Consider the following 16,721-nt stretch of genomic DNA (forward strand, 5'->3'; position numbering starts at 1 on the left):
GACACACCAACCTAACAAAACAGTAAAAAAATTATAGTGCAGCACTTTAAATCTAAATATATCACTGCAACATAAACATAAAATGTGCAGTATGAATAATAGAACCAGATATCACAATCTTCTCTGCACTTTATACCGCCACTTGCTCCTGAATAACTGGAGCAATGAGGATCAGGAGCCCTTTGTAAAAGGCAAGGTGTGTTTAGACCTAACTGTATAGTGGGTCAATCTTCTAGGTGAGCACTTTGTTTGGATGGTGGAGGAGTACCACACCCATGGTGAATACTAATATTGGTGGCCAGGGGCGGACTGGCCATTTGGAAACTGGGGCACTGCCCGAGGGCCTGGGGTCAGTAGGGGGCTCCATGAGATAACCCCTGGTACCTTTTTCATAGGCTTTTTTGAGTTTGGGAAAGGACACAGGGGCCCCATGATCCCCTATTGCCCGGGGGCCCCATGAGTTGTCAGTCCGCCCCTGTTGGTGGCAGTCACAGTGAAGAGATAATTGGTGACACAGTTTAAATAATACACAGAATACAGTGATTTGGGACATTTATCGGTTTAAAAGCAGCACAGACATTTGTATTGAAAGCTTTATTTATGCAGTCTAATTTGATGCATTTATGAAACATGTATATACATATGTACCCCACATCAGGTTAGCTGCCAGTGACTATGGATAACAGTAATGCTATATGAGTGAATGTAATACATGTATCTAGTGCTAGTGGCTGCATCTTTTCAATTTTGTACACAATATAAAAAGATGTAAAAGTTGATACGTTTGTTGTTTTTCTAGGTGATTATAGGTATTTTTCTACCACCAGTTGTACCATTTTTTAATTACAAAACCAAGGCACAGATGTCCCACATCCCATTATCTGAAGATGCCCATCAGATGATACAGAATGAACAAGATGAAGTGAAATACACTGAAGAAGGAGTTACTCTGGTAAGGCCATAAACATTGTCTACATTTAGGATATAGAACTGTCTTGATACCAGACTGGCCATTGTATATGACAGCTAGTGGCAGGAATTGTGGAATCAAATAATAACTCTTCTTTTGTACCAAGCTATGTTCCTAATATTGCACAGTATTACTAAACCAAGTTTTCCCACCATGGAAAGAATAGAACCCTAGGTGGTTGGACACACACTCAGCTGTTATATACAGAACCGCAGAAGCAGATGAGGCTACATATTGAATTATTGTAGAATAACTGTCCTGCCTACTGCCTGCCACTTTCTAATACATTTTTAGATCTGCTAGCTCCTAAAGAAGAATTTGTGGCATTTCCTTACCCTACCATATTTATGTTAACGTCTATGGTACAGTTTAACTTTTCACATTTACTTTGTTATAGGGTGCTTGTAAGGAAGACACATTTCCTCATGGATCTGGAGAAAAACATCCTGAAATCAGGATTGAAGGAAAGTTTCAGCGTCTTCCTCTGGCACAGAAGTATTTTGCATTTTACCATGCACCAATTGTTAAATTCTGGTTTAATACGGTAAATTACATGTTTCTTGATATGTTGTCATTCTATTATTTGCTGAAAAGGCATTAATTAGGTCGGCATGATTAGCTGACATAATTACAGGAAAAGCAGCATCTGCAGTGTTGGGTGTACTGCTTTGATGATGAGTTAATTGCTTGTATTGGGGAAAAGTTGAGTTCAGTTGGCTTCATCTGTGCAAACTACCTGAAACAGGTACACTCACTGTTATCTATAGACTCCAATCAGATATAAACTATAATTGTTTTGACTGCAGATTTAGTTGTTATAACAGAGTTGTTTTTTTCTATAATTATGACCTATAAAGACTATTATTTCTAAAGCTGGCCATAGATGGATTGAAGTTTAGCCAGTTCAGCAGGGACTGGTTGAAGTTTTGATCCGTGTGGACACTTCAATTGAACAGAAGTCAATTTTAGCGCGGGAGGTGGGATTCCCCCAACTATCTTGAATGTATGGAAGAGGGAAATTATTCAGTTTTTTCTGTTCCGCCAGCCGGCTGAATGGAAAACACTGAATCATGTAAGGCCAGCTTAAAGCAGAGGTCCAGTCAAAATTGAAAAAAAAAAGTCAGCAGCTACAAAAGCTGTACCTGCTGGCTTTTAAAAAAGAGATACTTATCTGTCTCTTGATCCCGTGGCGTACTCATCCTGGCCAGATTCACTGGCCATCCTGTGTCCCTGGCATTTTCAGTGTGGTCACCTGGCTGTGACAGCTTGCGGCTTCACAGCTGGGTGCCCACTATACATGCACGAGTAGCTCTACGTTTTGTGTGTGATCCCGTAGTCTTCTAGGCCCTGTCACATGTCCAAGAAGACTACGGGAGGGAGGAGGGGAGGACAGCTTCCACTACTGATCACCTAGTCGATCACAGCAGAAGTGGGAGCAGGTACCTGTCAACTTTGGCTACCCTAACCCCCCACCCACTCCACAAAGGTGCCTATCCATAACAGGGAGTGGGCGACGAAGCCTTAAAGCGTAACTTCCCTTTTGGATGGAGCTCCGCTTTAACATTGCATCCTTGTTAACATAAATGTACCCAGGATGCAAACTTCTATAGCTAATAAATATTTAAAGGAAAACTAAAGACAAAACTTTTTTTCATTTTGCATAAGGGTGGGTTATAGCCTCGTTTTTTTACTAGGAGAGATTCCCTTGACTTTCTGTCCCATAACCAAAACAGGAAGTGAGAGGAAATCCCTCTAAAGTGATGTAATCCCGGGGTGTCACCAGAGTCACCAAAACTAGTGTACCCATTGCAAGATTTCCCCTCTATTGCTGTTCTGGTATCAATAAAAAATTTGGGATTTTCTTGTACCTTCATTTTTTATGATAATGGTAAACAGGACAAATAGAGAGGGGGCACAGCCAGCAATAAAACCTAGAGAGGATTTCCTACTCCTCTTCTCTCTATCCAAAACTAAAATAAAAGCTTTACCTGTTAGTTACATTTTAATTCCATTCCAAAAAAGTTGCCCATTGTCTATGTATAACAGCATATTATACTAGTATGTCGCTTTTATTAATGTGATCTCATTTTGGCTAGTTTTTGTCTTCAGTTATTAACCTATTATTTACTTGCATTTAGCTAGCCTACCTATCATTCCTGATGCTCTACACCTATGTTGTCCTGATTAAGATGGAAAGGTTACCTTCTGTGCAAGAGTGGATTGTGATCATAACCATAGTCACTACTGGGCTTGAGACAATGCGTGAGGTGCGTATTAAACAGAATCTAAAAGCCAAACTAAACCAAAATGGAATGTTATCAAGGGGTAGGGAGGTTGAATCACCAACTGGTTCTTTACACCAGGAGCCTACTTGAGTTTTTACCTCTGTTTTCCATTCCCAGTCACATTTATTTCACATTCACCCTGCTGAATATACTCTGTGACACACAAATCTATCTCTCTACTCCTCAGCTCACCCCATCAGTTTCCTCACATATCACTGATTTACTAACAGACATATCAGACTGGATGTCACACCACTTCCTAAAACTCAGTCTATCCAAAACTGAGCTCATAATATTTCCTCCCCCACGTGCCTCTTCCTCTGATTTCTCAGTCAGGATCAATAGCACCACTATCAACGCATCGCTGCATTCCAGGGTGCTAGGGGTAACCCTGGATTCTGAAATATCCTTTAGGCGCACATCCAATCCCTGTCCAAATCATGCCGCCTCAACCTCCAACATCTCCAGAATACTCCCCTTTTTAACCAATGATACAACAAAGCTCCTAATTCACTCCCTGGTTATCTCTCCCCTCGACTACTGCAACTCCTTCCTCATTGGCTTACCTTTACATAGGCTATCCCCCCTCCAGTCCATCATGAATACTGCTGCCAGGCTCATCCACCTTGCCAACCGTTCAGGGTCTGCTACCCCTCTCTGCCAGTCCCTCCACTGGCTTCCACTCGCCCAACTAATAAAATTCTAAATATTAACAGCAACTTACAAAGCCATCCACAACTCTGCTCCCAGCTACATCACCAACCTGATCTCAAAATATCAACCAAACCGCTCTCTTTGATCCTTCCAAGAGCTTTCGCTCTCTAGTTCCTGTGTCACCTCCTCCCATGCTCGCCTCCAGGATATCTCCTGAGCTTCTCCCATCCTATGGAACTCCCTACCCCAAACTGTCTGGCTATCTCCTAATCTATCCACCTTTAGACGATCCCTGAAAACATTTCTCTTTAAAGAAGTCTATCCTGCTTCTACCTAGTAAACTGCCTTTTATTTCCTCCATCAGCTCATCCCCCACAGTTATTACCTTTTGTATCACTCAACCCTTCCTTCTAGATTGTAAGCTCTAACAAACACGGCCCTCTGTATGTCTACTTTCATTTTGTAAAGCGCTGCGCAAACTATTGGCGTTATATAAATCCTGTATTATAATAATAATAATTTAGCCCTGCTAAACCTATTGTTCTTTTCATTGCAGATATTCATTTCAGAGGCTGGTAAAATAAGCCAGAAGCTTAAAACACATTTCAGCAGTTACTTGAATTGTAATGAATTCTTGGGAATTATAACATTCCTCATTGGTTTTGGTCTAAGATTCGGCTCTAGAAATATACCCGACAGTACCTCTAGTGAGGATTTAATTTTTGTTTCTGGAAGAATAATCTACTGTCTCAACACAATTTTTTGGTTTGTGAGGTTATTGGATTTATTAAATGTGAACCAAGATGCTGGCCTCTATGTTTTTATAATGGCAAGAATGGTAAGCCTATATAATCTGTTATTTTTCTATACTGAGTTAATATGAACCATTTCTCTGCATTCAATACTAATTGTATCATTGAGCCAGAACAAGTATGCAGCTAGTGAAGTACTAACTCCTGATCTGTGTGTAGCCCTTTTTTGGGGGCAGGGGGGATATGCAAAATGGCCCTTACCAAACAGGATATTGCACTAAACCTGTCATTAAATAAGAGAACCAGAACCTTCGCTAAGTGGAAGAGAGGGTTTGATAATAAAGTTGGCAGTGCTTCCACCCAAGACAGGGCCTCTGTGAACAAAGAGGATTCCCTTCCTGGGAAATTAATCAGTAATCTAAACAAAACTACTGCAATCAGCATATAACATTAACCATAAGCATACTGATGTACACCAGTACAGAAATAATACAAGCTTTATATAAGAAGAGATGAATAACAGTACATACTTACAGTGTACAAACAAATATTATCAGCAAAGGGCCCAATAGGAGTCCTGGTGGAATTGTGCACATATACCCAGGTATATATGGTTTTTAATAGAGATACCTCCAGATGAATGTTTCAGCAAAAGTCCACTTTCAGAGGACCCTGATGATGATGTGATGTCTCTCTTTGTGTTGAAGACCTGAAGACAACATCAGGGGTCATGGGCATATACTCCAACAGTTGTCTGACCAGCTTGGAATGGAACTTCTTACTGGAAGGAACTGTTGTGTGACACTGGAACTCAGTCATCCTATCTACGTTGTGCTTTAAGCCAGCCATAGATGGTTCGAACCTTGGCCAGTTCAGCAGCAACCAGCTGAGATTTGAACCATGGGCAGGCTGATTGTACCCAAGTCAATTGTTGGACTTGGGTTCAACCAGCATTTTGGATTTTTACATGGGGTTATTGCTAGTGGCCCCTACAGCCACTAGCAGTAATCACTGTGTTCTCTTGGTGGGGACAGCAAGGGAGAATGTCACCTGCACACCGAGGATCACCAATATGGGTCCAAAAGCTTTAATGAACTATCACATAGTTACAGCAAGGCAACGTTTCAGAGTCTCGCAGGACCCCTTCATCAGACCATGTGCTTTGGATTGTAAACTTGCCTCCTGGTGGGGGCAGCTCACCCCCCACCAGGAGAACACAATAGCTCTGTGGGAGGGATTCCCCCATCAACACTGACTGTGTTGATGGGGAAATTAAGCGATTTTCTTTCCTGCAACCACAGGTTGCATCATGTATTGCCTTCCTTAATCCCTTTATAGTAGTGTACAGTATAATAGTCTCTTATGATCCAGGAGTAAGTAGCATGGACAGGACATGTGGCTGAGTCTTTCTCTCCCCACTTCTTCCTTGTAGGGCTTCAAAGCCAACAATCCAGGGCCAGGTAGTGCATACATAATATATTTACAGGCATTTACAAGTTCAGGAAGTAGATCCCTACATGTGTATTTGTTCTGGTTCAGTGAAGCCATAAAATCAGCATAACTGCTAAACAATAAGGACTTTCAGAAGGAGAGATTAACACTCTTTAATCCTGTTATGTGTTTCTGAAAAAAAAATAATTAAAGCAGAATTCAATTCAAAATAAACAAAATAATTTCTGTACAAATTTCAAATCTATGTGTATATTAGCTTCCTTTAACAGCCTGCACAGTATTACTTGGTCTGGGAGGAGGAGGGTCAAAACTCTAAACAATTATGGGATTTATTTCTTGCACAAGGCTGCCAGTCTAAGGCTAAGCATAAGCATAGATTCCTCCATCTACGCTAAAGAATGTGAATGGAGGACTCTTCCTTGCCAGCTATTGTATTCATGTAGTCGCAACATCAATTTCATAAAGGATTCAGTCACTGTACAATCTCCAATTTTCGACCCGACTCCGATTTTTTTATTACTAGTTTGTTGGGGTCGTTGCAGCTGACAGGTGGCCCATTGCTAGAACTGCAGTCAACATGAGCTGTGTTTGTAAAGCTAACATTAGATGCTTGCATATATGTGTATGAGTGATAGTCAACTTGTTGTGTTTCAATTTTTTTATGAGCTTTTACATACATTTGGTGGCTGCCTTGCTGCTAGAACAAGGGATATAAGAATTCTGAAAACTATTTTCTAAATTTTAGGCCCTCAGATTATTACAGTCAGAAAATGTTAAATGATTCTACTATTTCTTAAGCCTGTATATGGTACTGTATATTTCTCTAAGCAAGCTTCTGTTTATAATCAAACAATTTATTTTTCTTTTAGGTGTCAAAAATGTTTTTCATTGTTGTTATAATGGGGATTGTTGTGGTAGCCTTTGGTGTCCCAAAGCAAGGAATTCTTTATCCCCATGAGGAGCCTACTTGGGCTCTTGCTCAGGCTGTTGTATTTCGGCCATACTGGATGATGTTTGGTGAAATGTTTGCCTATGAAATTGATGGTAAGTCCAGTATCTGTCAATAAAGGAAGAGGTTGCTCTTGGCCCATCACGCATCATATAATTTGTTGATGTGTCATATCTCTATGTTGGACTGCCTTACTGACTAATAGGTATGTGAGGAGGTGAGAGGAAATGGGCAAGTCTTGACACTACCAGGAAATTAAAATGCTTTGCAACACTGGGGGTTTGTGCTTGCACTTTACACCCAGTAGGAGACATATTTCTACTTTTGCAGTCAAATTTGAGAAAACCCCACTATATGTTTTGTTGTATTCCCATTCACAAAGCATACCTAAAATTGCTTATAAATATTTTTGATGTTTCTTAGGAAAAGGACTCATGGCAAACTAAGCATTTCTAGATAATCTCAGAGTGAGTTTGTCCCCAGGACAGACTGAGCTTCCTTTTGGTACCATACAATGCATAATTAAAATACAATACTTCTCAATCTGTCACCCTTTGTTAGGAAAGACAGTGTTTAAATCTAGTTTACAACTGAAAATGAGAAATGCCAGCATAGTAGAGATGGTAGCACTTGCACAAAGAAATGTCCCACTGGATTTCTAGGCTGACTGTGACATGTACTCCTTCCAGAGTCTAAAGCTACACACTGTCAAACTCTTCAGTGCTGGGGTCTTGTAACTTAGCCACAAGATTGTCAGTTGACTCCTGCTGATATCCACCAGGCTGTATCCTTGGATTGGAACTTGAAGATAAGCCCTCCAGCTAAGCCTAGCTGGAACGTTGGTGTCTTCTGGCTGGCTTCCTCCCAGAATTCTTCCCCAGGGTCTCTCATACCACCTTCTAGGCACACCTCCCCAGGGATTGGCTGGAGTTCCATAAATATTCAGGCTGCAGACTCTGTCCTTCCTCCTACTATGTTCTAGAATTCTCCAGAAGACAGGGGAAAGTAAAAGAAAAGCAGACTCAGAAACACTGAGCCACCCTAAGTAATCAACTCCCGCTCCTCTGATTACAGTGGAAGTAAAATACATTTTCCTATGAGCCTACTCTATTCTAGGAGAGTGCTATGCAAAGAAAACATAGAAATAGAGATGCCAATATCTTTGTTTTTATCTTTCCATATCTGCAAATGGTAAGGTTTGGGCTGCTTCTGCACTAAATGCAGTTTATGTAATTCCATGCTTTCTTTCATTTTCCAAGCGTGCGCCAATGAATCGGTTGTACCACATCTCTGCGGCACAGGAAGCTGGCTGAATGGATATCTTCAAGCTGTTTATGTGTTTGTTCAATACATTATTATGGTTAATCTTCTTATTGCTGTTTTCAAGTAAGTAAAATGTTATTTTGTTGCATAGTTAAAGTGGAACTCCAGACATGATCTTATTTTTTTTTTTTTTAGGAAGTGATAGAATCTCTGACAGGGGTTCTGTCTGCGTTCCCACTGTAGAGATGTTCCCTCATTTTCTGTGCCAGTGACAGTGTCCTTCCTGGGAAATGAAGAAAAGAGAAATCTTTTGTAGATGCAACTCTTTTCTTTTCTTTTTTCTTTTCCCGGTAATAATGTTTTTACAGGAAAAGGGAGAACATCTCCAGAAGAACCTTTATGTCAGCAAAAGGAACTTAAAAATGAGTAGGGTTACCAACAGGGTTCCTTTTAAGAGCCACACATACAGAAATACTGATTATTTTCAGGGCTTAATAAATCTGTAAATGTGTGTGTATATCTCACATTATTTCCATATCTAACTACTTATCTCTTATGTACATACTTTTTGCACATGATTCATTTTTGTGTCAAAGATTGACAAGGTTTTGTGTCTTTTGCGTCCCCTAGCAATGTATACTTCGAATGTCAAGCAATGTCTAATCACCTGTGGAAGTTCCAGCGCTATAATGTAATTATGTTTTATCAAGGCAAGCCAGTGCTCCCTCCTCCATTTGTTCTGTTCTCCCATATAGCCACTGCCATCGCCTGGATGTGTAGAGGAAGATCTAAAACCAAGTCACGAGGACCAAGTTAGTTTCAATATCTTTTTTACTTATGGCATTATGTGAACAATCTTCCTGGAATAGTTAACCAGAATAAAATACTACCTTTTCTGGGCAACTTATGCCTTTTGTGATGTGACCAAACACATTTACATTTGGTCTCGTGATACCTGCTGAAAAGGCCTGTCAAAGTCAAGACTCCACTCCCTCAGCAGAAATCCTGTATCAACATAGTTGTTGTTGACCTTAAGTTGATCAATGCAAAACACATAGGAAGGAATGTTTGATGACAGGGGTAATGCTTTTGACAAGAATGGTGTTAAAGACAGGGGTCCATATTTCAAAATATCATGTGTATTACCAACTAAAACATATGGACAGCCATTGGTTGGCTTTTCACCCACTAGGAGAACTGTACTGGCCAAAATGTAGTCACTGTGGCAGTTTGGAGCTAACATCCAACAGCAATACTGGCATATCTTGGGACTTTAATACTGTTATTTATTTATTTATTTATCGAGTTTATATAGCGCCAAAGGGTTTGCTCAGCGCTGTACAATAGAGGGGGGACAATACATGAAACAGTACAGTAACATCAAACAGCACACGAGGGGTTAGAGGGCCCTACTCTTTCGAGCGTACAATCTAGGAGGGAGGGGGTAGAGGCACAGGAGGAAACGGCTGTGGGGGATGGAGTGGTAGGAGGAGGGAAGGGCAGCGGCTGTTAGGTGAGGGTGGGGTAGGCTTCCCTGAAGAGGTGGGTTTTCAGGGAGCGCCTGAAGGTGAGGAGGGAAGGTGACAGTCTGATGGATTGGGGTAGTGAGTTCCAGAGGATGGGGGAGGACCTGGAGAAGTCTTGCAGTCGTGCGTGGGAGGAGGAGACCAGGGAGCAAGATAGAAGGAGGTCCTGTGAAGAGCGAAGGGTACGGGTAGGGTGGTACCTGGGAATCAGGTCGGTGAGGTAGTTAGGGGCAGTGTTGTGAATGGCCTTATAGGTCAGGGTGAGCAATTTAAATTTAATGCGTTGGGCAATGGGGAGCCAGTGGAGGGAGAGGCAGAGGGGGGTGGCAGAGGTGGAGCGGCTGGTGAGGTGGATGAGTCTGGCCGCTGAGTTCAGGATGGTCTGAAGCGGGGAGAGCCTGCACTGGGGTAGGCCGGTGAGGAGGGAGTTGCAGTAGTCCAGGCGTGAGATAATCAGGGAGTGTACTAGTAGTTTAGTGGTGTCTGGGGTAAGGAAGGAGCGTATCTTGGCAATATTGCGGAGGTGGAGTCTGCATGTGTTTGTGAGAGATTTGATATGAGGTTGAAAGGAAAGGTTTGAGTCCAGAATGACGCCAAGGACTTTGGCTTGCTGGGCGGGATTGATGGTGGTGTTGTTGGTAGTGATGGAAAGGATGGGGGGGGGGCGCGGGCTGGGGGGAAGATGAGAAGCTCGGTTTTGGAGAGGTTGAGTTTGAGGAAATGGAGCGACATCCAGTCAGAGATGTCGTTTAGGAGGTGAGTGATGCGGGCGGAGAATGTGGGGGTGAGGTGAGGGGTGGATAGGTAGATTTGAGTATCATCAGCATAGAGGTGGTAATTGAAGCCGTGGGAGTGTATGAGTTTGCCAAGGGAGGAGGTGTAGATGGAGAAGAGAAGGGGTCCAAGGACAGAGCCCTGGGGGACCCCAACAGAGAGGGGGAGTGAGGAGGAGGTGGCACCGTTGTAGGAAACGCTGAAGGAGCGTTGGGATAGATAGGACGAGAACCAGGAGAGAGCGGTGTCTCTGATGCCAAGGGAGAGTAGTTTATTAAGGAGGAGGGGGTGGTCGACTGTGTCAAAGGCCGCGGAGAGGTCTAGGAGGAGGAGGACAGAGTAGTCGCCTTTGGCTTTGGCGGTTAGTAGATCGTTGGTGATTTTGAGGAGGGCAGTTTCGGTGGAGTGTAGGGGACGGAAGCCGGACTGTAGTGGGTCAAGGAGGTTGCTGTCAGTCAGGTGGGCGCTTAGGCGATCGAAGACCAAGCGCTCAAGGAGCTTGGAAGTGAGTGGCAGCAGGGAAATTGGTCTGAGGTTGTTGAGGTCAGTGGGGTCCAGGGAGGGCTTTTTGAGTATGGGGGTGATGTGCGCATGTTTTAGGGGGGAGGGGAAGACGCCAGTAGAGAGGGAGAGATTAAAGATGTGGGTAAGGGAGCGGATGAGGGAAGAGGGGGGTGACCGGAGGAGTTGAGAGGGGATAGGGTCCAGGGGGCAGGTAGTGAGGCGAGCTTCTGAGAAGACTCTGCTGACTTCCTCAGTGGTAGTAGGGCTGAAGGAGTGCAGTGATGGGGGGGTTACGGTAGGCAGGGCCTTGGGTGTGGTGGGGGGCAGTGCCGTTGCGAGGTCAGAGGAGGGGAGAGATGAGGGGGTGATGGAAGGGGGGAGGCTAGATGGGGAGGTAGATTGCAAGTTGACTATGTCCTTGCGGATTGCGTCAATCTTGTTGTGGAGATGAGTGGCAATTTCGTGGGCGGTGAGTGAGGTACTAAGTGGAGGAGGGGGGGGAGAGAGCAGGGAGTTGAAGGTGGAGAAGAGTCGGCGAGGGCAGGTGGAGAGGGTGTAAATCAGGTTAACAAAGTAGGCCTGCTTGGCGGCGTGAAGGGAGGAGGTGTAGGTGAGGAAGGCAGATTTGTAGAGGGAGAATGCATGAGGGGACCTGGTTTTGCGCCATAGTCTCTCCAGCGCACGGCTGCGACGTTTGAGGCATTTAGTGTGGTCTTTCTGCCATGGTTGGAGCGGTCTGGGTTTGATGTTGCGTGTGGTTAGGGGTGCCAGAGAGTCTAGGGTAGCTGATAGTGAGTCGTTGTACGTGTTAGTGGCTAGGTCAGGACATGACAGTGGAAGGATGCTGTCGTGTAAGCGGTCGGCAGCCGAGTGGAGGGGGGCCGGGTGCAGGTTGCGGAGGTTGCGGCTGGTGATGGTTTGGCGTACTGGGGGGGGGAAGTTAGGGGAAGGGGAGGTGGAGAACGTGAGGAGGTGGTGGTCGGAGAGAGGGAAGGGGGTGTTAGTGAAGTGGTTAAGGGTACAGAGGTGGGAGAAGACGAGGTCCAGGGTGTTCCCATTGATGTGGGTGGAGGATTGAGTGTATTGTGTGAGTGTGAAGGAGGAGGTTAGGTGGAGGAGTTGGGAAGTAGCTGGGGTGTTGTCATTGATGGGGATGTTGAAGTCCCCGAGGATGATGGTCGGTAGCTCAGAGGAGAGGAAGAAGGGAAGCCAGGCGGCGAAGTCATCCAGGAAGCGGGCTATGGATCCGGGGGGCCTGTAGATCACTGCGATCCTTAGGGGGGTGGGTGAGAAGAGCCGGATGCAGGGAGCCTCGAAGGAGGAGAAGGTTAGGGAGGGGGGGTTAGGGAGGACCTGGAAGGTGCTCAGCGGTGATAGGAGCAGGCCGACACCACCACCTTTGTGACCGCCCAATCTAGGTGAATGGGACCAGATGAGACCTCCATGGGAGAGTGCCGCAGGGGAGGTAGTGTCAGTGGCCTGTACCCAGGTTTCGGTGATGGCTAGGAGGTTGAGGGAGCGGGAGATAAAGAGGTCATGGATGGCAGTTAGTTTGTTGCAAACCGAACGGGCGTTCAGAAGTGCAACCGAGAGGGGGGGGATGGATGCGGGGAGGAGGTGCACAGGTATGAAGTTGAGGGGGTTGCGGCGGCTGGCGGGGGCAGGGGGGTCCCTGGAGGGGGGGAGAGGTGGTGAGGGGCCAGGGTTCGGGGAGATGTCCCCGGCGGATAGGAGAAGGGTGAGGAGGGTGGCATGGGAATGGGAGGTGTAGGAGCGTGTGGGTCTGGTAGTGGTGGCACGTGGGTCGACCGGGGAGTGGAGTACCAGGAGGAGGTGGTGAGTGCCGTAGTGGGGAGAGGGCAGAAGTGAAGGGGCAATGTAGAGCTGTTTTGGGGGGGTGGGCGGGTAGAGGGAGGCGATTTTTGGGATGGAGGAGAGGAAGACGAGGAGGAGAAGTGCAGGTGGCATGCTGGGGTGAGTGCAGTGCTGTTCGGGTCGGGGGAGGTGAAGGGATATGGGTCAGGGCGAGGTGATGTGGAGAGTCTGTATCACCGTGGAGGAGTCCACTAGAGTCCTTCTGTAGCTGCAATCTGTGAGTGCAGTATGCTGGCGTCCGAGGGGTCTTCAGTGGGTCCGGTGGATCGGCGAGTGGAGGGGTCGTAGGGTGCGATGTCTGGGGGTGTTGGTAGGCACAGCGTCTGGTGATGTTGGTGGCTGGAGATTCGCTGGGTGGTCCGGGAGATTCGCTGGGCGACGTCTTGATTCGCTGGGTGGTCCGGGTGTTGGGTGTCCAGAGGTGGTAGCTGGGTGCCCGGTAGCTGGGTGCTGGGTGTCCAGGGGTGGTAGCTGGGTGCCCGGTAGCTGGGTGCTGGGTGTCCAGGGGTGGTAGCTGGGTGCCCGGTAGCTGGGTGTCCAGGGGTGGTAGCTGGGTGCCCGGTAGCTGGGTGGTAGCTGGGTGCCCGGTAGCTGGGTGGTGGGTGTCCAGGGGCGGTAGCTGGGTGCCCGGTAGCTGGGTGCAGGGTGTACAGGGGTGGGCCCAGAACCGATGTATGGGTTGGGCAGCGGAGCAGCGATCAGTGGGCCTGAGCTGATTCCTGGTGGTCAGGGATGGACACAGGGCTAGTGGGGAGGGCCCTGCAAAGGCTGGCAGGTCTGTGGGGATCGGTGGTGGCAGCTTACCCGTTCTGGTGGTGCTGCCGTGCAGGTATCCTGGGGTGGTCCTGGGCTGCTGTCAGCTTGGTGGTCCTTGCTTGCTGTTCCTGGTGGTCCAGGGTAGTCAATGAGGACCCAGGGCTGATGGGGAGGGCCCTGGGCAGGCAGGCAGGTCGGTGGTACCTGGTGATCAGAGCGGAGACGGTCCGGGCGGATGTCCGGCGATATAATATATAATTGTAAGAATACCCTAAAAGAACATCATGGGACTTTACTGGTACAGTCTAGGACAAACTCACATTTATAAAATTACACATTTTGAGTACATAAAAAAGGTACATTGTTTAAAAACAATACATGGCTAACCAACCCAAGTGTATCAGCATTGTTCTCTATAACATGTGTCCTCCAAAGGTTGACGTGTTTCACTTGTTAGCTTCTTCAGGACTGTAAAGATTGGAGGCAAAGAGATCAATTGCCTTGGCAAAGAAAATATACAGTATATATACATGCATAAAGCATTAATCATACAAATAAATTTACAAAGAAAACATAAACATTGGAAATTGTTCTTCGCAAGCTCACATACCGATGCACGTGGGGATGCAGAGTATAAGCACACATATAGGGAGTCAGCAAAGTAGTCTTGGGTGGGCACCCATATCCATTGTTCATCCTGATGTCCCAAATGTATTGGTATCCTAAAAGAAAACCCACAAAAGATTCAATAAAAGGGGGAGAGAAGAATAATGTATGTGAGCTAGCGTAGAAGAATTTAGGAAACATGGCTTAAAGCGGAACTCCAGTCTCACTTACATAGTTACATAGTTAGTCTGGATGAAAAAAGACAAAAGTCCATCCAGTTCAACCATAAATCAACCACTTGAAAAAAATAAAAGTCAGCAGCTATAGAAACTGTAGCTTCTGAATTTAAAAAAAAACAGCCACCCACTTCTCCTATGAGCCAGAGGCGTGTACACACCAGCCGGGTTCACCAGCCGTCCTCTCTCCCAGTGCTGGCATCTTAAGTGAGGGCATCTGGCTGTGACAGCTTGCAGCCTCACAGCCGGGTGTCCACTGCGCATGCGCGAGTAGCGCTACACATTTTGAATGGTCCCATAGTCTTTTGGGAACTGTCACGTGTCCCAGAAGACTACAGGAAGGGAGGGAGGTCGACTTCCGCTTCCAATTGCCTAGGTGGTCGGAGCGGAAGTGGGAGCGGGTACCTATCAAAATAGGGTACCCATTCTCCAAAGGTGCCAATTCCTCATGGGGAGCAGGGGACCAGTCCTTAAAGCAGAACTTCCAATTTTGGGTGGAGCTCCACTTTAAGATTTACTACAAATTCAATGTGAAATGGTAGTGTTAATTATCTGGGTTTATAAACTGAACAAAATCTATGTGAATAAATCTGCCCTGTCACCCACCTCTTCTGCAAAACACTGAAGGTGTCTATAAACATACAAAACAGTGTAGTGCAACCAAATATAACAAAAAATCAGTCAAACAAAATGTCCATTCCATGTGAATTATAAACGTAGTTTATATATAACATAAAACAAAGACTTAGCCCAGGTCGTAATGCATGTAGGGGGTGGAGCTTCACACATGACATCATCCTGCGGCCATCTTGCCGACTTGCGGTTAGCCTGTTTATGCCTGTTATCCTGCACAATTGAATGCTTCATCTTATAAATTTTAATCCACTTTTTAGCAGTAAAATTATTAAAATGGTAAACACTATTGGCTGTTTCTTTGTTTCTGCATGAGTGATGTACATTATAGTGGTGGAAATGAATGAGGAAAAGCAGCATCAAGATTGTTGTCATTTGCCGTGAAGCGCTTTTGACCTTCTGTTAGCTCAGGGGTCAATCTCTTACCCTAGGTTTACACCTAAGCATTTTCTGCAGCGTTTTGCATTTTGCAGAAAAGCGGCACAGTCCATTTAACATGATTTCCTATGGGACAGGTTCACATCTGAGCATTTTCACCTGGTGCGTTTTTTGGAAAGGGTCAGGGACTTTTTTGAACGCAAAAAGTTGCATTTTTGGTTCTATAGACTTCAATGGAAATGCTGCAGAAAAGCATGTGTTGTGTTTTTGCTGCATTTTGCGGTTTAAATCTGCCTAGCAACAAGAAAAATACGCACCAAAAACATGTAAAAAACGCAAGTGCAAAAACTCAAAACACAGTGTAGAAACGTCTCAAACGCAACCTGCATAGATGTGAACCTAGCCTTAAGGTGAACAGCCAACTTGCTTGGTGGAGGTTTTTTCCCATTGGTGGCACTTGTGCAGATTAAAAAAATCGCCACTTATTCAGTTATTGCACAGCGGTGACACGTGAGAAGAGTAGAACACTGTCATTGATTGGACACTGGAACTATGTGCATTATTCACGTGGAAGATAATGGACATTTTGTTTGACTGAATATTTATTATATTTGGTTGCGCTACACTGTTTTGTATGTTTATAATTATCTGGGTTTGCCTTATTTTGTAGGAACTACAAAACTTTTTAAATATGTATACAGAGAAAGATAGCACATTTACTGAAAAAGGTAACAAATATTGTCACCTTCCTAAAATAACCTTGACTGTGACTGATCATAAAAAAGAAGAATATCTATCAACCTTTACTTTCTTTCCAAACAGAACTCTTTCTAACAGAGGAAGACCAAATAAGACTTCATGAATTTGAAGGAGAATGTGTTCAGATTTATTTCAATGACAAGAAAGATCATGAAAGTTCAAAAAGTGATGAAAGAATCCGTGTAACATCAGAAAGGTATTATAAATGTAAATGTAAGCAATTCAAATGGCATTCTGCCATGCAGCATTAAAATACATATTCCCAACAGAGCCAGTGCAAAAGAGGAAATGCAAAACAGAGATGTACCCCTCCTACTCTCCATCATAAATATTTTATATTGTTTTATGT

At 45.0% G+C, this 16,721-nt stretch overlaps 1 protein-coding gene across 1 annotated transcript in view; it reads left to right on the forward strand.

The window, feature by feature from the left end:
- The window catches only part of LOC149455918 (transient receptor potential cation channel subfamily M member 7-like), an 81,568-nt gene that overhangs the window by 27,433 nt on the left and 37,414 nt on the right, over positions 1-16,721 (forward strand). The window contains exons 14-21 of the mRNA XM_089685692.1: positions 800-952; positions 1,368-1,514; positions 3,109-3,237; positions 4,466-4,747; positions 6,983-7,157; positions 8,322-8,448; positions 8,956-9,137; positions 16,436-16,568. Coding sequence (XP_089541818.1) covers positions 800-952; positions 1,368-1,514; positions 3,109-3,237; positions 4,466-4,747; positions 6,983-7,157; positions 8,322-8,448; positions 8,956-9,137; positions 16,436-16,568 — 1,328 coding nt within the window. The remainder of the gene's footprint in view (positions 1-799; positions 953-1,367; positions 1,515-3,108; positions 3,238-4,465; positions 4,748-6,982; positions 7,158-8,321; positions 8,449-8,955; positions 9,138-16,435; positions 16,569-16,721) is intronic.

The sequence above is a fragment of the Staurois parvus genome, unplaced genomic scaffold (genome assembly GCF_062004578.1).
Source record: "Staurois parvus isolate SC_StPar_1 unplaced genomic scaffold, SC_StPar_1.0 ptg000381l, whole genome shotgun sequence".
Classification (NCBI taxonomy): Eukaryota; Metazoa; Chordata; class Amphibia; order Anura; family Ranidae; genus Staurois; species Staurois parvus.